We start from the raw sequence: 26679 nt of genomic DNA, 5'->3' as shown, positions 1-26679 counted from the left end.
CAACATTGCCTGTTATACAGGCATGCTCATTATATAGGCATAATATAATTTCTTTTATCCCCATGCTGTTAGAATCTATTACTATTTTTTGTACATTTTGGTTTGGCTAATATGAGAAGTATACTTCAAATCATCCTTCGGCAAAATTTCTAGAATTTTCTAGTGGCAATAGTTCTTTTTAAGAATTTAAAGCCTCTTCTACATTAACAGCAATTAACCTTTTGGTAGATTTCCCACTTGAAAAATTTTATAATACAAGTATCACCAATAGATGAGGCTCTACAATGGGAGAGAAATAGCTATCTTATCCACTCTTTGATATCATTAGCTTGCAGTAACTTGATTCTTTAGATACATAAGGCTATTGTGCTAAACCACATTTGACACATCTATTTAGACACTAGGACCAGTTTTTCTGGTAGGACTCCTACTGTGTTACACTACAGAAACCTATTAAAATCTCTATTCTTCCTGCTACATACAAAAAACAGCTAAGGCAGTTAGATGACATCATCTGCATAACACTTTCCCCTATATAAGCTCCATTTAGACAGCTACCTAGCACATTCCTAAGGTTTTTTACGTCCCTAAGTGATGAAAAAAAAAAAAGCAAGTTTACCAAACAATGTAGACAACTAGACAGAAGCCTGTTCTTATTACATTTATGCAGATAGGATTGAACCTGAAGCTCTTCCTTAAATTATAAACAGCCTTTGAAAATTCAAGGGGTGATCACAGGATTTAAAGGATACAGGAAATTCTTATTAAAAAAATCCCACATCTTAAAAAACACTCCTGAGAATGTGCTGCATTAAGTGTTTGAACATATGCCTTAAGGAAATTTTCAGCAAATAAAATAATATATTTACAGAAGGAGAAGAAATAACAAAGTCTTATTTCCTCCAGAATTTTGTGCTTTTCTCCAAACAAGACTTAACAGACTAGTTTTACCTGCCTTTCCCTCACCTGCGGAAAGAGCTCTTTTCATCTGTTTGATTGCTGTTGAGTCTCTCTTGGCTATCCTACCACTACTTTTCAATAAAGTGACATTGTATCTTTGAGATTTTCACAAGTCCACTGACTTTGTATGAAACTGATGAAGTATTATGGGGTGGGGTAGGATACGGTGGGAGAAACACGGGGATGAGGAGAGATAGATAGACTGGTACCTGCGCAGTTAAGTGTTCCAAGATTTGCCTTCAAGTTTGAAAAATTAGACTGAAAAATGGCTGGACTTTTTAAGAACTGAAGTCATTCCAGAAAAAAAAATATGTTTTAATACTGAGCAAGTAAAGAAGAGTTACTCCTGGGAATAAGGATGCAGACATAGGAAGAGTGTTGCAAGCTCCTGAAGGCCAAATCATCATTTTCTAGTTTGGAAGGAGCTTTGAATCAAGCCAAGTCATCAAACTACTCTGTTGGAATTTTGTATATGAATGGATATGAATATGACTACCTGAGAAGAAAACTTACTTTTCCACAACTTAAAACTAAAAGAGGAAAACACCCTTTGATGAAAATCACCATTTAGTATGCATCTCAGGTGATAGTTTCTTCTGCTGTATTTGAATAAAGGGTTACGCAACACTTAAAATGGTGGTTTAAAATGTATTAAGATGTGAAACTGGAAAAAGAACACCACAGAAATCATCATCTCCTTGTAGGCAATGGGTTTCTGGACAAATATGGTGCGCAAAAATTAGTGTAAAATTGCAAAAATTATATGGAAAATTAGTAGTATGTAATGGACCAAAATGAGGCAGTGTAGATAATAAAACCAATCTTTCCTTAGCTCAGTCAGCACTTTCTTTAAAATGAGCACTGACAGAAAGAAGTCACCTTTTGTTACTGCCTCATTTTAGACTGTATAAAGTACAGGACAAGCATTCATTTTACCTGAATGCAAGGCAAGACATTCATGCAAGACAGTCCCACATGCCCTACAAAATAAAGTATTGGACAGATTAAGTCTACAGCTGGACATAGCTATCAAGAAATGAGAAGACACCACAGTTGCAGAAGTGCAACATCCTGTGCTGTCCGAGCTGTTGTAAAACAAAGAGGTCTAGCAGCCCAGAAGAGCGTATACAACTCAAACAATGTATTTCCTCTATATCTGGAAAAAAAGTCCTTGATTTTACAACCTTTTACAGTAATAATTGGAAATAGAGTGAAAAATTAGTGTCAAGATGCTATATTGCATAGCCAGAGAGTGATGAAGTCCGCAGTGCTGTCATTGAGAAGAATAAGGCAGCTGGCACCTCTCATAGCTATTGTTTTTCAGTTGCCTGGAGATCTGATTTCACCTTTTTGTACTAACACCTTTAGATTATCTTTATTGCTAGACATGATCAAAACCCATCCTCTCCACAAGGTAAAGTGAAATAGTAAGAAACACAGAAAAAGGGAAAGCAGTTACTATCTTTAAGATGAGCACTGATGGAAAGATATAATTAAGCCGTTTGGTGGCATCTCCTTTTAGATATCCTGAACAAAAAATGGACAGCTTCTTGTTCAAATATACAGTAGTTCCTTGAAAATTCTGGTCTTTATCCAGAAAACAGCAAACAATTTCTGGGAAAACTGCCTGATATTAGTAACACAATTTACAAATCTTTCTTCTTTACGTGAATTTAAAAAATCCACGATTTCCCCAAGAAAGACGCAAAAAAGAGTGATCTCATCACTACATTCATTTTTACAATCCAGCACATACTCAAAGACTCATGGTTAGATTTAGTCTGTTAGTTTTCTTGAAAACTGGTGTTCAGCCTTTCTTAATATGGACTGGTTTTACTACTTATATAAAAGAAATTACCACTGATTTGTACAGACTGTACAAAATCTACCATGATTCTAAATACATATGCTTGTGAGTTTAGGCTTACCTGCTTGGAGTTTGTTAAATAGAGTTTTGCACCCAAATTTAAGATCTGCAACTTTACAAGGTCGTCTTCATTAGTGAAGCTCTTGGCTGTCTTTCTCAAAACATCAGGTGCGATCTTTGGAACCCGTTCACAGTACTCGCCGATGAGCCAGAGGATGCTGGCTCTGGCTACCGGAACCTGAGAAAACATTGTGCACTCTAAGTTAACACATTCATAAAGACTACTTGTGTACTTGTACATGTCTGTGTTCAGTAACAAGTTAAACAAAATAATGTTTAAAGACAATCGCCATGCAAGAAATACAGACCCAAATTAAATACTGTTCAATATGGCCACTGAGGAAGACTGAATATTCATACTAATGTTGTGAAAAGCACAGAAGGAAACAGAAGCTCATGCTCCTCGCAGAGTTTAGCTAGAAGTAGTTAGGAGTTAAATGAAATAATATACACACACTCTTAAAAGTGAGCTAGCCTATATTGCCTGGTGGTCAAATTAAAAACTCCATCTGTGTTACACACCTCCCTGAAAACACTGTTCTCCTTCCTTGAGAGGAAGGAAGAAAGTATGTGATGAGAAAACACTTCTAGGCAGAAGGATGTCTTGCCTAGCATCTGTATACAGACTGTGCTGCTTTCATGTTCTGTAGAGACTCTTGTTCAACAGATGTTAAAATATTAGGGAAAAAATATAACTGTTCTATGAAATGACAGTAATTTAGAAAAAAGAAAAGCTTCCAACTGTAACTGCAATTTCAGCTGATTCTGCTGCTTCTTCTAAAAAAGTAAAACACATTTGTACTAACACTTTCCATTACTCTCTACACTATACAGTGGGGTTTTTTTAATACACTCACACTTAAGCCAGTGTGAGTTGTGCCTTAAGTAAGATTCACAGGAGAAACAAGCTTTCGAAATTCAGACTGTGGTTCTCAAAGCACTAATTCTTACCATCTTTTATATATGTTTTAATTACTTTCCCAGCATTTGTCAGTCATTCATACATGAATATCTATTTCTCAGAATTACAATGGGAACTAACAAATATTCTACCCTCTACACACATAAAATTTGAAAGTACCGCCTTCCATTTACATTCATAAAAGGTAACAAATGCAAGTAAACTACCAAGGCTCAGGATAGCTATTCTGAAACTATGGTCCACAGTCCCTAATACATGGCCCAATAAGCCATGATAAAGAAATACTACTTATGTTGACAAGAAATCGTAATGATTAAGTATGTTTTACAGCTCCAGAAAGTTTGGGGACAGTTTTGAATAAAGTCAACCTGACACCATCTGCATCTGTACTTCACAGTGTTGCAAATACACAGGCCAACAAAAACAAACAGGCACATCATGAGGAAAACCAAGGACTGCCTCTGCTGAAAGTGAAAGATATCAGATCATGGAAAGACAGAATACAGGAGTCCAAGAACAAAAAAATCCCCTCAAGAGACAAATGCCAATTCTAAACATGGAAAAGATATTTAAGGTAGGGGTAATAATGTATTGAGAGTGGTATAACATGGTGATTAACCATACATAAATATACGTAAATACAGCCTGAGATACAATGTTTTTCTGTGAACTGACAAAAAATTTAAATATCCTTGGAACTTAGAGTTAGAGAGACAGGAACAAGCTACTGAACAACCACTAAATATAAAAACTTTAAATGCAGTCAGAACATGTTCGCCTGCGAAATGGTAAGACTGATGCCATTACTGTACACTGATTTCAGAAGGGAAAGAGGTTATTTCTAATGTTCCAAAGGTTACACTGCATTAAGACCTCACTCCCAATCTATTATTTTAAATTGGGCTAAAGAATAGTAATTGACTGGTACATTAAATTTTCCAGTATTGGAGCAGTTCAAGTTGCCTGCTGTACAGATAGATACCTCTAAATAAGAATATATAGGCAACTTCAGATTTCAGTTATGCTAGATTTATTTTTCTAAAATATTTCATTACAGACTTGTTAAAATATTGGAATTCTACAAGAGATCACAAAGTACCAGAGTTTGGGCAGCAGCCTATTAGAAACATTGTGTTTCCTATTACTGCTATAAAGCAAAAAATGGTCACAGAGCAGACCGATTTCAGTAATATTATTAATTATGAAAGACAAACATCAGTATTGTACTTATCCTAGTCCAACCCAGGACCACAATTTAAAACCATAATGAAATATATTTAAATATGTTTAAACAGTGTGCATTTATGCGCAGTGTTTTACTCTTTAAAGTTTTTTCCCAGTTTGTAAAATGTAATTATTAGAGTAATAAACTAGTTTTAGAATGTAAAATAGACTGAACAAAGCCTAACTTGAAAAATAGAGACAATGGAAGACAGATGAGATTTCTCGTGAGATTCTGCCTTTTAACTAGGTAGTTAGCTTGCTATGTAAATACTGTATATATTTAATACAATTTTTGCTACGAGAATCAATATCAGTGAGACAGTTTTTTAATCAAAGCCTGAGTGGAAGCCATTTTAATGAAAAGTGGATGTCGAAGTGATGAACCCAATGTTTCTGTGTCACTGGATTCATTTGGGGTCAAAAATCACGCAATATTTTCAGACTTCTTTTTCCCTGTTTAAGCCTTCCAGTCCTCAACCATGTAGTATCAAGTGTATAATCCTGCAGTCATTGTTTCCAGGGCATTCAAAACAGCAAACAAGAAACGAAGCCACTTCTAGACCTTCATTGCCTTTTCCAGTATAGCTTAAGTAGGGACCTTGAATTGACAAAAATGCAGGAAATAATACTTTCATTATTCAGCCCTGCTCTACATTATCCTCAAAGGCAAACAGGATTGTAAATTACTTTGCCTGATGTTTTATTCCATATGCCCTGAGCAAGTGGTTAAGTGCACTTTTTAAGCCTTAGTACCAGAAGGCAGCTTCTATTGCCATTTTAACCCATTACCTGTCTGAAGCAAAACAAATGGTTAAAAAACTAAAAACCAGCCAGACCCTCTCTCCTCAAAGTAAGACTCTAGTTACTTACAGCATTTAGAGAAAGACATAAAGATTTTACAGACCACTCTAAGCAGCACAACTCAAAAAATACTGTAGTTCAGCTCTAACCTTATTACACAACATACTAGGCTAAAGTACAACTTCAAATCACCAATTCTGGGTATCCACATTTGTCACAAAATGAGGAGATATTCAAATTACAAATAAGGTCTAATACTCTGCATCCAGAAGGAAATTTGCATAGCTAACAATTTTTTTAAATTTTACTTGGAATCAGAAATGGAAAGAGGGATGAAGCTTTGAAATGTCAGCAGCAAGAAGAAAAGATACACAAGAAAGAATAGGGGTAAAGACAACTGTTTTTTTGTTTTCAAATGGTAGACCTTCAAGAACTCTTCTGTTATCTGAATCTCTACATGTAAAATTCCCTTAAAAAAGGATCTCCACTGATGACTGCCACATCTTACATAGTGTACTGGTTTTGTTTCAATTGTGTTTTAGTCAAGCTGAATATTTGTTACAAGTTCAGTGTACAGTGTCCCTGGACACAATGTCTCAAATGTTATGTATTCCTCTCAAATTCTAAAACATTATATGGATATTAGATCAAGTTAAAAAAATTATCAAATTATAAGAGTTGTTCATTAAGGCATTAGTACGTAAAGGTTTAAAAATATGTTCTTAAAATATATCCTAGGGAAAAGAATGTGGCTAGAATCTGAAGCTTGCAGAACTGAAACACATACGAACATATAAATGTCACACCTTGTGATACCTTCCCAACACTGAGGGAAAGGAGAACTTAAAGAAAGCAAGCTGCCTCTGCTGTGACGCCATATCAGAAACATAGCAATAAGCAGTATTTACGTAGGAATACTGCAGATAAACTTAAGTTTGTTGTTGGATGAACGGACAAAGCAGTGTGAAAAACTGCTAGTCACCTACTCAACCTAAACCAGGAATTGGTAATTATAAATTGCTTCCCTAAGTTCCACATTTTCCCCCATGTATTGAACTCTTCAAAGTTACATCCATCTGTCTTATTTTTCCTCTGATTTTGCAACTCCTTATCCTGTCTTCATCCCATCAAGAAGTGTTCCTCCTCATCTCTAAATCAGAAAATACTTCAGACTTCTCAAATATTCTTACTCATATTCTAGAAGGAACTAGGAATAAGCCTGTAATGAAAATCAAGGATGTCAGAATTCCCCAGCTACCAAAAGAAAAAAGCCCTGCCTTAGTAGTACTATAAGAGAAAATCTGGAGAAAAATCACATCCGAACTACAAGATTCCCATCACCCAGAAAGCTACTAGAAATCACCCAGAAATCACTACTGGGTACAATGTACCATCATAAATTATTTTTTAAAAAGAAAAAGGCAGAATCTAATTTGGAGACTAACCCATCTTATTTTTATGATGAAATACACAAATGTAGAACACCATCGACACATTCTTACTCAGAGCTAATTATTGCTAGGTTGATTTACATTCATTCATTACTCGAATGAATAAAAAAGCTAAATCAAAACAGGCATACTTTGGATATAAAAAAAAGTGTCTCATGTTAATCCAGTTTAATCAATGCAGCCTAACCAATCCACTTTAAAATTTAATTCAGATTAAATCTGCAAGTATTTGCAATTAGAAAATTCTGGACCACAGGTGTTTTGAAGAAAAGACCTTCTAGGAGTAGAGTATATGACTAAATGACACATATTTGATGAGAGAATATTCCAAAAGCTTTTGAAAAAGCCCCTCAACAATGTCTTTAAAAATGTCATCCTTTACAGGATGGAAGAAAGGACTAGATAATAGAATAGGCATAAACCCAGTTACAGTGGAAGGCAGTCACCAGATGTCCCACAGGAACCCACAGGGGAAAACATGTTACTCAACAGATTTGGAAGTAACCCAGAAGAGGACTATCTAGGGCTGTCTCCTCAGACAATCTGCTAGCACAGAATTATTCAAGATAATCTAAACTAAAACAGAGCCTGAACAGCTGAAGATGACTTATTAGTGATACTTAAAAATTGGGCAGAAGTGATGCAGCTGGCCTTGAAACATTAATAACTGGACTTAAAAAAAATTTTACACATACTGATGGACCTCAAACTATTTCTAGAGAAAAATATCTTTGAATCATAAATATTTTCAGAGACTTGTAGCATTGTTAAGTTGATGTTCTGCAAAATTCAAAAGGCAGACAACCCCAGGAAAATGAGATTAAAAAAATACAAAAGAAGTAGTATCATTTTATCACTGCATAGAGTTTCTCCTTCATACTCTGACTACTATGTGCACTTCTGGTTACCTCACTTCAAAAACCACAAAAGTGTCAGGAAAGACCAAGAGGAGAGGGAAAGGCTGATCAGAGATATGGAATATAAGGAGAGATCAGTAAGCGTGATGATGTGGATAGCAAACTCGGGCTTCCAGTCAGTGGCTGAGAAGGTACATTGGACATGCCTCACAATGCGCTTGCTTTTATCTTTAAATCCCTCTCCCTAAAGGACCAGTTTTTGGTGCTGCTGAAGAGGAGACTACTCTATTAAGAGGACTTTTGGACTCAACCAGTGCCATCCTTCTTTAAATGGCCCTTTCTCACATGCATATATTTTTTTATACTCCTGTCACTCTAAAAATTATACACACAAAACTAATTAAGCCTACCTCAAAGCGAACACCTAGCACAAACTAGCACTGCTTACATCTCTGGGCCACAACTCACTAAGCCAATGAAATTATGAACACATTAACAGCCAAATGGAGATATTTTTATGATTTTAAAAACAGAAGTTTAAAGATAGCCAATTATTCTCTTGTTTAATATCTTCAAGTTCATTCAAGACCAGATCACCTGGCTGATTGTCCTATGTCCAAATGCAGGAGTCCTTTAAAGACAGTGGTATGCTCTTGCAGAAAGGAATAGGGTAGGTCTCTTAAGTTCCAATTCCAATTTAAAAGAGAGCCCAGAAATACTTTCCCCAACAGAAGAGGTCAGGGGGAGGAAAAAAATCTCCCCTTTCAGGTCAGAGGAGAAAAAAAAATCTGTGTAAAATAGGTATGTACAAAGATGTGCGTCTATGTATATACATCGTACGTCAGTGTAAAAAGGGTCAGGAATCCTTGTTTAGTGCCTCTATGTCTATGTCTGTGCAGACAAAACCCACGACAACTCTGCTGTATCAACTCACAACCCCTTTTGCCATGGTAAGATCTATGTTTAAAACACACATGCAAATCTCAGGAATTCCAGTAATACTTTATTAAATGTCAAAATTTCAAACTCAGATCCTTAGTAATTACATAATCCAAATACCTCCTTCCTATACATGTGAAAATATGCTTAGCCTTTTCAGAAGTGTCTGAAGGGGTTGGGGAGTTTGCCTAGACGACCTTTAAATGTCCCTTCCAACCCAAGCCTTTCTGTGATTCTGTGAAGGAATACATCAATTATCAAACATAAATTCGAAGGTGCAAGTTATTTCAGGATAATGATATGGTATTCAAATTATAAATATGAACTCCTTCCGAATTTATTCTTTAATCCAAAGTCCTAAACATACTGAGGAAGATAAATTTCTGTAAGTTATTATTAAAAAATTACAGAGAAAAACTTAAAACAAGATGTACAACAATCATCCTGGAGAGTCCAAAGCATCACTATCACTGCTTCATTCTTCAATAAGAAGCATGATTCAGATTTTGATTTTTAGTTTAATGCTATGACTGCTCTGTTCCACAGACTGTTCTCCTACTACTTATAATTTTCTGATATTCTGTACAACTTCATTACTGGAGAAAATTAGTACATTAAAGTAGTTCAAGTACCACATGTCCTTTTTTCCCCCCTTATTCATTTGAAGAAAGGACTTTCTTGTCCAAAAAAATTCCTTGTATTTAAAACTTGAAATACTTACTCAGAAGTATTAGTTGTATAAAATAGCTAAAAACTCTTTTAAGTGTTAAACAAATATTTAGAAAATAACTATTTTGTCTTGTACAATATGTGGAAATAAGATGACAAACTCATTTGGCGAAGTGCCAGAAGATGTGTATAGTAAGATTACACACAATTACTGAGATTGTAATATCAATCAAAACATTGCACAATTCTTCAGAAAGCCCAGGTGACTATTATAAAATATGTACTATTTATTTGATACGCAATTAGCAGCAGTATCTTATAGCCTCTTTTCATTTTGGATATAAGCAATCCAGTGGAATTTTATTTTCTTTATATCAGTTACAAAGTTTGATCATCAGCTCTTAAGCAGCCAAAGATTTGTTTAATCTGTTCAGTATAACGTACTGAGAAGACCACATTTCCATTTTCTTTTAAGATTTCAAGCTTTGCCAAATTCAACTATGGAAAAGAGAAGATTCACTGCTTTAGAAACTATTTACTGCTCAATCATCAATAAATGTGTAATTACATGAAACTGAACAGTCACATTTACAGCATCTACAGAAAAATAATTATTGACAGATCGAGATCTGTCACCTTTGGGTTATGATGCAATAGGTAGCTAATGGTCTTCATCCCTACACTATTATTTAGGTTAGACCACTAAATGTTTTACAAATAACTGGGAATGTGAGGAGAATTTGGAAAGTAAGTATTGACATACCTAAATATAAATTAATTCTAAGAATAAATAATAGGCAATAATGCAAATTTTATTGTTATATGACACAGAACCCTAAATAACCAAAAGATAAAAATGAAACTTCAAGAAACACTGCAACACACTCACAGCAGCATGTCTGGTACCATAGAAAGGTCAGGTAACTTGGGATTTAGAATAAAATTTTTTAAACTCCACCCCAGATCAGTAAAACAACAGGCTGGAAATCCTCAAGTTAAGTGCTGCTTTGCCCTTACTTTCATTTCAACTTACTCACTCCGCATTCTAAACCTGCTATTCATCTTGGCCTAGGAGTACTAGCAATACTTAACATTTCCAGCGATATCTTTCAAAATAGCTTCCCAGATCTAAGGCACAAATTGATGCCATCTGATAGCTTCCATTTCTTCTTCCTTAAGATCATGAAAATATTTAATGTCAAAAATAGAAAATTATGTTGTATTTCTCTAATATATGTATTTCCATTTATGGAGCAAATTCAAAGGAGATTGTGTGATTTTTAACAGTCACAAGGAAAACAAGACACTGCACAAATACTCACTGTAATATTATCCAAGAGTTTGGCCATATGCTTAATAATTTCACCATGGTGTGCTGGCTGGGTTTGAAGCAGTTTCTTAATGACAACAACACTTTCAGCAACTACAATTTCTGTTTAAGACAAAACAAATTATTAATTTTAAAAGCATTTATGCAAAAGAAAAAACCATAAATAATTGATTGTAAAAGATGTTATCAGCTTTCAAAATACGCTTTGCAGAACTGAATTCTATTTACTTGGTAATAAAGACATAAACCACTCTGCGAAGTAATACAAGTTGAGATTCCAGAATCCAGTTATAAGCAGCAAAAAGAAGACAGAGAAATGCTCTAAATGTAAAAATATCCTATTACATACTTATTTTGAAACTGCCTTTTAGTAAAGCTGCGCTTTGTATTTTTCCTCTTCAAATCGAGGAACAGCATGAAAAATACCTGGTTTTCATTGAAATTATGCATACCCGTAAGTAATTTGCTCTCTGCATTAAAAATACAAACACTTGTTTACTTTTCAAAGAAATATACAACTTTAAAAGTGACAGGTCATTAATAAACAAGAGAAATATGTAAATATTTCCTTTGCACTTTTTCACCTTCTAAACAGCATCTCTCAGGCCTGTAACCTAATCTCCAGTTCATTCAAATGAAGCTTCTAAACAGCAAGCTCTTATAAGATTTATGCCAAAGTCATGCATTGGAGTGCTTAACTACTGTAACAAGTAACATTCACAGCCTGATCAACTTGTATGAAATGTACAATTTTTGAAGCTGAAAAAAACCCACTGGTGCAGAGGTAAGCTTCTATGCAAGAGTAAACTCATGCTGTAAGGAAAGATGAAAGAAAGTAAAACACGACCAAAGCTGAAACCAAAACAAAGACTACTGGAAGAGTTCAACGTAATTCTAGTTTTCATTTATACTACAAAAAGGGAGTAACTATTTCTCCTACACTATGGATGTTTAACTACTATTCATTAAACATCATAGAGTTATTCCTACATTTCAAGAGTTAATCTAATATATGGACCATTCATTCAGCAATCAAGCAAGCTGAAGTTTCAAAAGAACGGTATTGGGAACAGAGATCTCTTTTTTTTTTTTTCTTAAAGAAAGCAAACTTCTTTATGGAGAAAGGCTTTTCAAAAGCACTGAGCATGCATCATTATGACATAAACCTCTGAAATGCTTAAACTTTAGCTTGCAGATTTTTGTTTTTATTTGACATGACACCTCCATCATTTTTCTAATTTCTTGAAGCAAGGTTACCATGTCTATTTCACATATCTGAAGGTCTTGCACAATCCTACAGATCAATTTAATTTAGGTTTTGTTTTGCCAGATATTAAAGTAAGAAGACAATTCTCTCAAAATTTTAAAATTACAATCTGGAATATTTAGAGTGGGGGACATTGTAATGACAACCTTCATCACTGAGTGTTTTGTGATACTCCTTAACAAGGACAATGGTTAAGCAAATTAAACTGAACCCAAGAAACTGAGTGGACATGAAGTCATTATTAAAAATACTTGCTGACAATGTAGAACTGATTCAGATAAAATGAAGTGCAGTAGATGAACTGTCATCATAGGAACTACCTTAATGCAATCTGTGGCAGAAAATTTAAAGAACTGAACCAGAATTGTAAGCAAGTAAACTAGTATGGTTCCTTTTACATGAGTCTAGATACCAGAAAAGAAAGTACAAACAAAAGCAAAATGAATTTGTATTAGAATAAGGACTGACATAGTCCAGAAAAAAGGAGAGGCTCTTTGAGGCTTGCTTTGTGCACATGAAGGATCCCAAAAATGAGCATGAAATAAAGGACACACATTTAGGTTCAAAGAAAAAAAAAAAAAAAAGAAGGGGGAAGATAAAATTAGCTTTCTGAATGAGCAGGAAGAAAATTTAAAAATGTAACTACTAGAACTGTCAAAGGAAAAGTCCATACAAGGCAATGATAAATTAATGCAAGAATTTCAAAACCAAGTGTAAATTACATCTAAAGGATCATAAAAAGTGAATAAAATTCTTAAAATAAAGACTAAATATTACAGAAAATGTCGTCAGGAATGCCTTTACCAATACAGGAGACTACAAGAGATATCAGCAACTTCAGTTTTGACAGGCCGTAGTAAAAATCTTAGTACAATGTTCACTGCCAGTTTTCTTCAAACAATTTTGAAGCAATATGGAAATTACTACTCTGAGTAGGATTATCTCTGAAGACACTGAAGCATGACAGCTTCTCAAAAACCTAAAATATATTCAGTCATACAATGTTCCATTTCACCAAATAATGATGTATATAAAAAATTAACAATGTAGTGGACTGTAACTTGTGGGGCCTGAATTACAGACTTTTTCATAATGGAGAATTTGGCCACATAATAACAGACAAGGACTGTATTACCAGAGAACATTCAAAAGCTGTCTCCTAAAATACTACATTTGATACTGTTGATGTTGAGTCAAACTTTCTTCCAGTTACATTAACTGATACCTGCAGAAACTAATACGTGCAACAGAAGACTAATTTACCCACAGTCTATAATTCATATAATGACTATTTCTAAAAGCTGAAAACCGCATCAACTGTTTTTGGAAGCAATATACTAAATGAATCTCATAGCAAGGCTGTACAAGTGATTAAGTGCACCCTCAGCAAATTTGCAGATGACACCAAGCTGAGAGGTGCGGCTGACAGGCCAGAAGGACAGGATGTCATCCAGAGGGACCTGGACAAGTTGGAGAGATGGGCCCATGTAAACCTCGTGAAGTTCAACAAAGGCCAAGTGCAAGACTGGGGCAACCCCCAGTATCAATACAGGCTAGGAGATGAAGGGATTGAGAGCAGCCCTCCAGTGAAGGACTCGGGGGTACTGGTGGATGAAAAACTGGACATCACCAGGCAATGTGCACTCACATCCCAGCAACCCAACCATATCCTGGGCTGCATCAAAAGAAGCATGGCCAGCAGGTTGAGGGAGGTGATTCTGCCCCTCTCTTCCATTCTGGTGAGACCCCACCTGGAGTACTGCATCCAGTTCTGGACTCCCCATTACAAGACATACAGGGACCATTTGGAGCAGGTCCAGAGGGGGGCCACAAAAATGATCAGGGGGCTATAGCACCTCTCCTGTGAGGAAAGGCTGAGACATTTGGGGTTGTTCATACTGGAGAAGAGAAGGCTCTGGGGGGAGCCTTATCGCAGCCTTTCAGTACTTAAAATTCTGAAATACTTAAATTCAAGCACCTTGAATACCGCGTTCATGTACTTTAAACACTGTGTTCAGTTTTAGGCCCCTCACTACAAGAAAGACACTGAGGTGCTGGAGTGTGTCCAGAGAAGGGCAACAAAGCTGGTGAAGGGTCTAGAGAAGAAGTCTTATGAGGAACAGCTGAGGGAGCTGGGGTTGTTTAGTCTGGAGAGAGGAGGCTGAGGGGAGACCTTATTACTGCTCTCTACAACTACCTGAAAGGAGGTTGTAGTGGGGTGGGTGTTGGTCTCTTCTCCCAGGGTACTAGTGATAGGACAGGATAAAATGGCTTTCAGCTGCACCAGGGGAGGTTTAGATTGGATATTAGGAAAAATTTCTTTACTGAAAGAGTGGTCAGGCATTGGAACAGGCTGCCCAGGGAAGAGGCTGAGTCACCATCCCTAAACTAAAAAAATGGTGCTAAAAAAATGTGTAGATGTGGCACTTCAGGGCATGGTTTACGAGGCATGGTGGTGTTGGGTTGATGGTTGGACTTGATGATCTTAGAGGTCTTTTCCAACCTTAATGATTCTGCGGATTGGACTACACGACCTTTAAAGGTCCCTTCCAACCAAATTATTCTATGATTATTTTGGTTATTAGAAGGTTATGCAAATGGTTAAAACTAAAGTTAAAAGGAAATTATTGGAGCTAAGTATCCAGACAAACATTAAGTTTCTGCTTTTCAGAACTCTCTGAAGTCTAAGCTTTTACCTGGTTAATTTTTCCACCCTTGTAACATAAATAACAGAACTCTGAAACCACGTGAATACATATAAACTGAACGGTACAAGGAGTTGGTTTCTTTTTATGTCATTCTAACAGTAATTCAGATCTATAGGTAGTAGTTACCTGACATATTAACAGTTCCATTGATTTTATGACTTGCCTGTTCAAATCTGTATAGTTTGGTAGGGAAAAAATTGTTGTAGTTATAGTCCTACTGTTGTGTTTACATTCTCTATTATCTATAACATGCAACTTTCAATAGAAAATTAAAGTCACCCACCTGAGAAAAACCTACAGGATCTCTAGTATATGAAGTACAGACAAACAAAAGACTTCCTATAATCCCATGTCTCTTACATCTAAAATGACTTTTATGTCATAGTGTAGCAAGCAGTCAGTTGAAGTTATCAAGGAAGTTGCTTAAAGGAAATGTATCAGTCAAATGCCAAATGTGAAAGAGCCAAAATAACTTTTCTTTTTGTACTTCCTTCAGCAGACAAGGAAGGAAATCATTCTCAGCTGTCCATGTGGCTTCTGGAAACAAGGCTCTGGGGAAGTCAAGAACTGCTCTTGAAATTTTCTTTGCCTATTTATAACTGCTTTGTTTAAAGTCAAATCTCCCCTACTCAGGGATGCTGGGGGCTATGTAAACAAAGCCATTTGAATCACAGAAGCACGTACAGAAACTAGAAAGTTCGATGATGAGACACTCAAAGAGCCCTGCGAAGAGTTATCCCAGCTGGACCTGACTGAATCCTGAAGAGATAGTTTTGTGTAATGTCACTCTGCCTCACAGCACCCAAGTTCCAGAATGATTAATGGCACAGCTCCTGTGCCAGATATAGCCACAATATCTTGGCTGTTGGGTTGTATCTACAGTGAAGACCTTTCCAAAACAAAAGCATAGTATTAGAAGATAGTTTTGCCATAAGCTCGTTCTTCAGGATTCTATATTGATTTGGTAGAATTGATTTGGTTATCCCTCTTCCGCACTCAGGTGAATTCCCCATAATAAAAAAACAGCACAGATAAAGCAGAGCCGACTCTGCTTTCGGGGACCTCAGAGCCTGCTAGACTTACCAGTCTGGGCTTCATGCTATGCAAAGGCGGTAGAACTGCTTCCAGGCTTTGAACAACCATGGAAGAAGTAGCACTGCAAACACATTGCTTACACACTTTAAGGATTAAAGTTGGAGGAAAGCAAGATTAACCAAGACACTCAAAATTTTTTTTCTTACCATGCTAAATCTCTCTTTTATTCCCTTACCATGTCCAAAACTCTGCTCATGTTCAGTAAGCTGTGACTACCGGTAATTTCCTGCCACCTGAGGAAAGGTACCATGTAAATTATGCCATTCTATTCATTCCTTGAAAGAAGGAATAAAGACACTGCAGCCATGGTAAAGCAATTTGCCAGCTGCCACGTTTAGAAGATCCTCAATATATCCTTTGCAGTCTTTCAGAACAGTAAGCACAAGAAGATAATTTTATTTGCTAGACAACTACTTGGAAACAGTCAAGAAAACTAATCTTGTTGCGGCAGACTTTTGAATACACATGCACATTCATATGTGTGTGTGTGCATATATATATATGAAAGAACATACTTTGAAGAACATATTAAATTCAGAAGCTATGACAGAATAAAAAAGCTCTTTCCTCTTAACTCGGTTCCTTCTTAGCAAAGAAGAAAAACAAAACAGGAAAATAGAAAGAAGGATTAGTAAGTAACAAACTCAGCATTCTGAAGTGACAGTTTTATTATTTTATTTAAGAAAGAAAAAACTTTAGATTTCTGCATGCTGAAAGGAGCCTACTGAACTAGAGAAAGACTGCCAGCAGGATTAAGCAGAATCAAGAACAAGCTTTGAAGCTTTTATTTTTAATATGGTCATTGCTGAATGTAATATAACAAGGTGCATTGTGCATGTACGGCCTTTTAACACAGTATGGGAAGATATTTTAAACACAAAGGGACATAAGGTCTGGAGCACTAGGAAATTAAAATTACATCTATTAAAACTACCAACCTATACACTGAGGCCTCCCAGGAATTTCTGATACAAGGTGAAGTGGGAGAGAAGGAGGACATGTAGTTCATAAACCAAATAAGAGAAAGCTCTGTGTATCGGTGGGTATGTGATAACTACTTGCTGCCAAAGTGATGTCCCTAATAAAGGCCTTCTAAGGGTTACCATGAAAAATATGTCCAGTAGATATGGAGAGGAATTAATGCTGCTTTTCAAAGCTTAGAGTAGATGTCACCTATGTTCTCTGAACAATTTTAATTACTCTATGCCACCCCCAAACCACACTTTTCCTCCTTCCTGACATTCTTATTTTTTAACCATATCTTTATTAACTCTATTTCCAATATTTAACCACATTAATGTAGACTGTACATTATATAATAATCTTCTGATTCCCTTGTTGACTTCGTCCCCGCAATATTCATTGGTAACTGGTAAGAATACACAATACTATCAGGTATTGATTTACAATGCTGCTATATCCTATTTGACTTTATCTGCTCCTTGCTGTGTTCCTCAGTGACTTGCAAATCCATTTCACTATACAAAAATAACAGAAGGCTAGATTATAAAAATCAAGCCAAATTTGGGGCCGTTTATCCTAAATTATTTAATATGTTTTTTCAGTTAGGCATTGATGCACTAAAAAAAAAAACATCCCAAGCTTTCAGCACCCTCTACAGGCTAACTGTTTTGATGCAACAAAATATAAAACAGTAAAGCTTCTGTCATCTATAATCGTAACAGCACACTTTAATAATTACAGCATTTTGAGAAAAAACAGGTAAACATGAAATTAATTCCTTGTGGCCTGCAATTACACTAACAAAAGAGAATGTAAGTACCCAGTGATTACAAAAGCCTTTTGAAGTGCTTCAAACAAGAAGCAGCACCAGAATCACTATTTTTATCCAGTCATGTCAGCTAAATTCTTGTAAAAGTCAACTCCCATATACTTTTAAAATCTGCTCTCTGTTGTTCTCCTTAAAAAATGGTTCCATGCCACATGCCACCAGCTACTCAGAAAACAAAAAACATTTAGCTTACCATCCCTGTTGGACAGCAAACATACAAGGCCGTTCAGGCACGTGTCAGTCACTTCAGTGATGTTAGTTGCACATCTGCCTATAGCCTGAATTGTAGCTGCAGCAAACTGTTTATCTTGGCTTTTCACATAAGTCTAAGGAAAAAGGTTTTTCATTAGTCAATACATAAGCCTTGATAACCAAATTCTCACCATATTATTCTCACAAGACAGGCATACTTCATTATAAATTCAATCTGAAAGCTACATTGCACATTAGAAGTTATATTTTATTCACCTCATTGTCACTTTTGGAAGACATTTTCTTGCCTGCTTTCCACCCATGGTCATGCAAACCTCTGATTTCAAGAAAGCTTGGGGCAAGGGGCAACTACCCAAAAAACAGCAATTAGTTTGTGTGTAAGGTTGGAGGAGTTGATGAGCTCTCTCTTCAGAGAGGTCTCGGTTCATTTAACCAGGAGTGTCTGTGAAACTATGAATAACCTACCTGCCTAAGAACCAGTACCTTTCAGAGAATTCCAGCCAGAGAACTGAAGCAATGAAGATAGATGTCATAAGCAAAGAGGAAAGAAAGAAGGACAGACACTGTTTCACAATATAGGCAGAATATCTTGCTGATACATATACAGATATTGGAAATAATCCCATTTCATCAAATGACTTTCAGAAATGAGGTTTGGCAATAAATGCTAATGGCCAAGTATTGCTAAAATTAAGACCCTATCATTTAGTGACTTACAGTGTCAGTCAAGTTGGTATAATTTGTTTTAAAGAATTTGGAATGGCTGAGTTTTTCTCATGACTTTTGATCCTTTTTTGGTAGCTGGAAGGAGAGTGAGAAACAAAACGTTGTAACTCCTTCCCACATATAAAAAGCCCATTAGCCATTATGATACGAGACAGTTTCAATTCCATTCTGAGAACATTTTATCCTGGAACAGACTTTAACTTGAAAAATTTAAGACTAAGAATCTAGATGAAACATCCAATAACGGCAATTGGCCAGAGAGTGTTTCATATAAGGAGAATACACTTTTGCACAAACCTGAAATTCTCGAAGCAGAGTTGATATGTTGGCTTCATTTGCTAAATTTGTCAAGATTTCAAGCTACAAGAAAAAAACAGATATTTTAACAAAAGCTAAAATAAGCTATTATAAACAGTCCCATGTATACACTATACTTTTATTGTATATAAATAAAAGGTAATACTACCAAAAATACCACTTAAGAGTTCAGTAGAGTATACCAGATTTCAGTATAAACTGGTAGCAGCATGGCACTCAGGAGGAATATTCTCCTTGCAAGTACACGCAAGGTTTTCAAACTTTCAAGACTCTAGGGTTCAGTGATGCATTTTCTATGAGCTCTAGCTTTAGTGTTGCATTGGATATCAAATGGACTTGAAATACGTATGTCCATTATATTCAGATGAGCTGCGATAGAAGACCTTTAAACTCAGGAAAGAAATGGTTGCACCTGTGAGACTCCTCAGATCTTAACCAACGTCAACAACATCAGACCCTGAAAGGCCTCTTCTTTGTTCCTGGTGAGTAAGAGGATATACAACACTTGGCATGCATTGTTAAGATGCTATGCTTCCCAGTTGTTTTAACTGTGAAGAAATAATTCCAATACAATCTGAATGAGGTAAACTGAAGAAAAGACAACTCTGTCTCTGTAAAGGGAAGTCATGCCTCAGAAATCTGTTGGTGATTTTTGAGTTGAATGCACACAGACAAGGACACTTAATTGATACAGTCCACCTGTGCTTCAGAAGCAATTTGATAAGACCAGTTACCACAGGCTCTTAAATCTAGCATAGCACACAGAGCAAGTGGATAAATTAATAGGCAGGTAAAAAGAAAGGCTATTTTACAGTACAGGAAGGCTTTCTCTGGAATCCCGCAAGTATCTCTGTTGGTCTTTTGCTTTTCAACATATTCACATATGAACTATGAAAGTAATGAGAAGACAGGTGACAAAGTTTTCAGTTGATGCTACAGTTTCAGAGAAATGAAGACAAATGCTGACTAAGAAAAGCTGCATAAAATATTCGATATACAAAAATTATGTGACTGGTTGATAAAATGGCAAAAAAAATTCAACCCAGATAAATGCAATGTTCATTAACTGGGGAAAAAAATCTTAACTTTACAGAAAATGGTAGGCTCTGAGCTGATTATTACTAATTATAAGTCAGAATTTTTGGTTAAAATAGATACACATAGCCAATCTACCATCTACAACATGGTAACAAGAGAACTTTCAGATAGCCTAACAAGCCCGAAGGACACTTGTGGACTTAACTAGAAGACGTAACTCTACGCTTAGCGAAAAAAAGGAACAAGTGCAGAATGATGTATGTCATACCAATGAAAGAAAATTTTACCTTCCTGTTGCAAACAGATTTGCCCAGTATATAGATTAGATTAATTAACTTTTAAACTCACCTTCAGTGTTTTAATCATTGTTGGATCAGTTGATCTAACATAGAAACTCTTCAGGTAAGGTTCAAACATGCCCTGAAATGCAGAACATATTTATGTAGCTCATCTGTGTTTCATATAAAATGTGATTTAGAAGAATGTACATAGGGTATACCTTTCTCTGAATTGACATAGTGGCAATATTTTGCAGAACAATATACTGCACCTCCCTAGAATTTGAAAAGAAAAACAAAAGTTATTCTGCAAAATTATAGATACAGAGAATAATGCAACATGCCAAAGAACGTTAAATTCTATTTGAATCTAAAGTTAGTTATACATTTGACTTCGCACAAACATAGAAGGAAGAAAGTTATTTGCCAACTGCTACAAGTCATCATCTGCTTCACAGGAAGATGGCATGATGAAACCAGCCTCTCATTTTTAAATACTTCAATGTGCAAAAAAATCACTGACACCAGTGCAATGGTGTAATGCTTCTTCTAGGCCTTCGGTCTTCGTTTAAGCTAAAAATCTGTTTAAAACATTGCATTCTGGCATCTCCAGAAATAACTCTCAAAACCCTTACATTTTGTCCACCATCTTGAAACTTAAATATTTCAGAATGACACATCTGAGAACAAAACCAAATGGGCTTTATTTGCAGTGTGGAGATGACTGCATTAGTTACAAGAACAGCTAGTCTTTGCACAAGTAGCAAGAATTGCTATGGCTTTTTTGGTCTTAAAAAAATTATCTAATAATTCTCAAAAAGGGCGAGGGTCTCCTGGGACTTAAGAGCATACACTGGCAGGGATAAGCATTTAACAAAAAGCAGTACTTTAACGTAATAGACTTTGTCAAGATACAGACAACAGAATTACGTATTATTCTAAACACGAAAACATTAAATATGTTTGGAGGATATTCTCATTGATGTGGTTTAAATGCCTCAGCAGGAGTAAGCAAAAAGAAATCCGGGCACTAGTCAAAAGCTTTTGAACTACAGAGCTTCTGCCACCAATTGCTTAAAAACTAATAATTTACATGCAATTTTTCTGAACCATGAGTGCTCAAATTCTTCCATGATGCAAATGACATCCTAATAGAGAAATCATCACATCCATTATCTCCTCATATTCAAAACTATCTAATAGCCCTGTGGTAATTGCAGCTGTTGCTTACTAAAGAAAAGAAATAATAGAGGAGTACTTAATATCTTTTAAACCTATTTTTATATCATTCTTACATAGGTACATGGAAATAGTCAGCTGCACATGATGAACCAAGACTGGAAATTGCTACGAAATGCTCTTCCAGGCACTCTCACCCTAACTAGATTATAGCATATTTGACATTAATTTAAAGGCCATAGGCACATAACTTCAAGGGCAAGCAGCAAAAGCTTATTTCAAAGTGGCTCTAATAACAAAATCGTTTCACACAGGCTGGTAACAGAGAACAGACAAGCCATTGAACACAGGAAAATAAGACGACCACCACCATTTTAGGTGCTAGCTGAGTACAGGAAAGATGTGACCTCTCTTTTGATGAAATCTGAGTATAAATGAGCAATAAACAACACGCAAAAATAATCCTTTCAACCTCTGAGTTATTATTTGAGTTCTATACATTTCCTCTACATATGCCAAATTGCTTTAGCCATTTTACTTATCTCTGTATAATGGGAAGAACACTGTACTATAAAACCAAACACAAAAATAACAGTGATTCATTGTTATCCAAAGTACGAGCATGAATACTCTACCAAGCCCTATTTTACTTTACTAACTTTTAAACAATAGAGACATTAGCCATGGGTGAGCTGCAGAAGTTTGCAGAGAAAGAGCTCTATAGTGACAAGGCTTACAAAAGTTAAAGCCCATCTAAGATGAGCAATCTTGTCAGACAACAAAAAAAAAAGCTTTGTTTGATGTGACCAGCTTTAAAATATAAATAATTTTCATAGCAAAGTTCTAATCAAAAGTACCACATTTAGTTAGAAAGTTGTTCGGAAAACATCTTAATATTTTGTCTCCTATCACCCCTTCAAGGCTTTTCATTCAGATACATGGAAGTTCAAAATCTAAAAACTCAAGGGAAAAAAAAACCACTTTTATGCAGCAAGTATTGGCATAATATGCCACAACTATCAAACACAAAAGAAAAAAAACAGTATTATCAATCTTACAAAACACATGATCAGTGAGACCCTTACCAGGAAAGTAGGCAAGGGCCCACTGAAGAGGATAAAGTCAAAATTACATGTCCTGCATGAAATACAAACTAGTTCTTTAAAAATAGTCCATGGATTAAGGAAACATGGGGGATTCAGCAGCATCAAGTGCTATTTTAACAAATACGTTTTTTAGTTTCTCTGTCAACAAGAAGTCTTCAATACAAAGTGCAGGAAAAGAAAACACACATCTGAAGACTCCTTTAGTGCCTAGCAAGACAGCAAAGAACTCCAATATAATTAAATTTCCAATAACTTCCAATAAGAAAAAAAAAAACATCACGAAACTAAGCAAACTCATTAGTACTGCCTCTATTTGCATACTAACCAGGCAGCCAGGATTCTTCTCAGAATGGAAGTCATAGTTAAGAATGAAACACTTGTGATATTGACTGACCACTGGATGCGATACTGAAAGTGATGGAATTACTTTTAATAATTCTCATTTGTTGAGTAAAAATCTATATTACAGAACAATTTTTAAATGAAACTCTAATAGTGCAATAGTTATATTCTTATAATTATGGCTAAACAAGTATGTAGTTAAAACTCACAAAAAAAGTAGACATATCAATGCCAAGTATGGACTTGACCTACCTATTACTACGGAGTAAACGCACCAATGACTTAGAGACAATACCAGCTTCAGATTTTGGTGCCAAATGCCAGTAAAGCTGTCCAACTGCCATCACCACCTGAGCAAGAACATTCAGAACAGCATGTTAACTTCAAATTGTCATACATGTCTATCACATTTGCTTCAGTCCTGCAGAACTGTGAATTCACTCTTCTTCAGAAAGTACATACCCACATTCTTTGAAATGAAAGCAGACTGAGGGAAAAACATCAGAAGATAGATATTTTTATTTCTAAAATTGAAGCCAAATAAGTATCTCTCATTCTTCCCAGTATTTATCGTACAATACATAGAAAGACAGAGGAAGAGGGAAGAAAAGAGAATAAATGTAGGTAATTCAAATTGTAAACATAGTGATATCATCCTTAGTAAGTCAGTATTGCGAAAGGTTAATGAGGAAATACTGTTTAAAATTTCTGCAAATGTTGTGTTTTTATTTTTATTATATACAGGTTCAGTATAACCTAGTTTCCACTTAAAATCTTTCATTCTATTATTCTCTTATGCAATTTATAAAATGACAGCTGCCTTTATGGCAACTTCCGAAGTCTCAAATCCAACAAAAAGTAAAAACTACATCCTGCCTAGCAAAAAGCAGAAGACAGGTAAAAGCAACTTAAGACCCACACTTTTTTATCTTTTCAAGTTTTCTCATAAATAAAAGACAAATTATGAACCTCATGCTAATGAATAAGTTAGATCACAACCTTCCCTACAATACTGTCATGGTCAACTTTCTGTCCAAAATGAAAGAAAACACAGAAAGCAGACTCCAAGTAAAGCCATCATTATAACACTGACTTGGTATCTTAAATCTCAGTACCAATGAAACAAAAATTGTTAAACAATAAAAAGTGATGTAAAACATCTAAAAACATTAAATAACAGGATTATTTTTAGCAATATACTATTTTTATTACTGACAAAACTCTACGGTCAAAGAGAAAACAATTACTGATAAATTCTGTGAATGGAACAGAAGTTGGTGTAATAGGAATTCAAAGAAGCATGATTTAACTTGACAAACAGCACCTAAGCCTCTCAGAAAGTTAAAGATCATAAATGTGAGAATCAATACCATATTTAACAAATATAGAGAAAATTATTTATGCAATATGAAGTTCAGCAACTGAGCCTATTCTCAGTGCAGTGTGATGGCAAACTTATCTAACACGCTTGTTCTTTGTGTGAGATGAGAAAATATCACATAGACATTGAACAGTGATTTTAGCAAAAGGCTGTGCTTGAACAGAATTATTATTGTAAAAGTGTATTCAATTTGTTTCCAAAGTCTGCTGGCAGATTATATGTGGTTTTGAAGAGTCAGACATCAGTCGTAATATAGAAATACGTTCCAGGGGAGAAACCAAAACCTGACCTGTTTAGCTTATCAGAAACAGGTCAGGAGGTGACTTAGTCATGGTGCAGCAATTGTTTTTTTGCAATGACATGAATATTCATTATCACTGGAAGTCTTTTCCCAAACACATCTAGTCTTCATTAACAGGACAAACTGAGCTTGGAAACAAAGTTCTGTGATCTGAGTAATGTCACCATCATTCACCATCAGCATGGCTTTTCACAGTTCTAAAAATGTACCTACATCTTAAAATCTCATGGAAATGTTGCAGAGCATACTGCATACTATACTCATGAAGTCCTATCTACCCTGGACTCCTGCTAAGGCACCAACACTAAGAATCTGGCTTGTACTGACAATTAATTCAGGCATATAATTCTTTTATTGAGATGAGTCTTCTCATCTACTTTTAAAATGTGAAACTCAAAGAACAGCACATCTTAATGTATCAAAAACTATGATTTTCTTTATGAAAACTGACAGTTTGTACTATTAAAATTGCTAAGCATTAAAATAATTATATAATGCTGAGCATTAAAAGCTAGCTAAGGTATAGTTATCACATACTATTGAAGTTGGATTCAAATATTCTTGTATTTTCTCTAATTTGTTTCTCCTTCATATTTAGAGCATATATCACATTCAGTTCAGGTGTTTTACTTAGAAGTTAAATTAATTCCAAAAATTTAAGAACCACCATACTCCTCCTGTAAGTTACTAGAGAATATTACCACCACTTTTAAAGAGGTGTAGATTTTACTTTCCAATTTTTTAGATTTTCTAGAACCATAGATATTTAGTAGTTTAACATTTTAAGCAAAAAAAGAATCTGTCATACAGCAGCATTTCGGCTTTGAAGCAAGGGCTTTGTATTTCGTAACAGCAGCCTGTGATCTGGGTCCATAGTATAGGTGTTTTTCACTTTCTGATCCTTCTCTTTCTGGTCTTCATCAGATTCATAGAAATTTTTTTCACTGTATTCTTCCACCACCTCATCATCCTACCAAAAGACAAAATCATACACAGAATATTTGAATCAAATTGTTTTACTCATTAATGAAGTAACACTAAACACCACAATTTCATATACGATTTATACACTTTTTTAGAAACAGGTATCAGCTCCTCTACTCCAGTTTGCTCAAAGCATTAAATGTAACAACACTAAAAAAAGCTTAACAGTATATGCAAAATTTCCTTAGAAATAAGATGAACGACTAAATGAAATATCTTCATTAATATTCTATAAACTAAATAAGGTGTGAATATTGGTCTTTTTTGGACTTGTAACATATGATCCAAAACCAACATTTCTAAAAACAGTCAGTTGTTTACAATTCCCTTTTTTTTTAATCATAAGGCAAATCATGCGCATTCTTCCCTTCTTCCCTTTCTACAATATATAAATTATCTGTGAAAACAGCAAATCTCAAAAGAAGGGAGAAGGTTTGTGGGTTTGGTTTTTGGGTTTTTTTTGGTGTTAGGGTTTTTTTTGAAATTAGATAGGAAAAAGGTTTATGTCCTGAACCCTGCCTTCTCTGATGAAGTACAAATCCTTGACTTGTTTAAATGAAGTCATGAATTACCAGCATATTGTCACTTAAACAACACAACATACTGAAAGAATTCATTGAAGTTTGAGATATTAGTAAATTAGGCCTTTCTTTTACTGCAGAATGCTAAATAAAAGAATATAAAGGAATATACCCAATTACATAAACATGATAATTAAGATTTCTGATGTGAGTCAACAAATTGACAAAGAATAGATTTGTTTTATTATGCTTATATTTAATTAGCATCAAAAAGTCCACAAACTTAAAGAAAAATAAGATGGAAACAATCAGGATTAGATCAAAACAGAATGTCAGATCCCAGAAGCTGT

The 26679-nt window shown here is 35.3% G+C and overlaps 1 protein-coding gene across 1 annotated transcript in view; it reads right to left on the bottom strand.

Moving 5' to 3' along the window:
• AP3B1 (adaptor related protein complex 3 subunit beta 1) overlaps window positions 1-26679 on the bottom strand; it is a 155883-nt gene that overhangs the window by 69741 nt on the left and 59463 nt on the right. Inside the window, exons 8-15 of the mRNA XM_064439541.1 lie at window positions 25633-25794; window positions 23395-23492; window positions 20737-20791; window positions 20586-20657; window positions 19179-19241; window positions 18136-18268; window positions 11073-11182; window positions 2889-3065 (exon numbers count right to left, since the gene is read on the bottom strand). Coding sequence (XP_064295611.1) covers window positions 2889-3065; window positions 11073-11182; window positions 18136-18268; window positions 19179-19241; window positions 20586-20657; window positions 20737-20791; window positions 23395-23492; window positions 25633-25794 — 870 coding nt within the window. The remainder of the gene's footprint in view (window positions 1-2888; window positions 3066-11072; window positions 11183-18135; window positions 18269-19178; window positions 19242-20585; window positions 20658-20736; window positions 20792-23394; window positions 23493-25632; window positions 25795-26679) is intronic.

The sequence above is a fragment of the Phalacrocorax carbo genome, chromosome Z (assembly GCF_963921805.1).
Source record: "Phalacrocorax carbo chromosome Z, bPhaCar2.1, whole genome shotgun sequence".
Taxonomy (NCBI): Eukaryota; Metazoa; Chordata; class Aves; order Suliformes; family Phalacrocoracidae; genus Phalacrocorax; species Phalacrocorax carbo.
The sequence above is the reverse complement of the archived record's forward strand: the minus strand, read 5'-3'. Positions and strand labels throughout refer to the sequence as shown.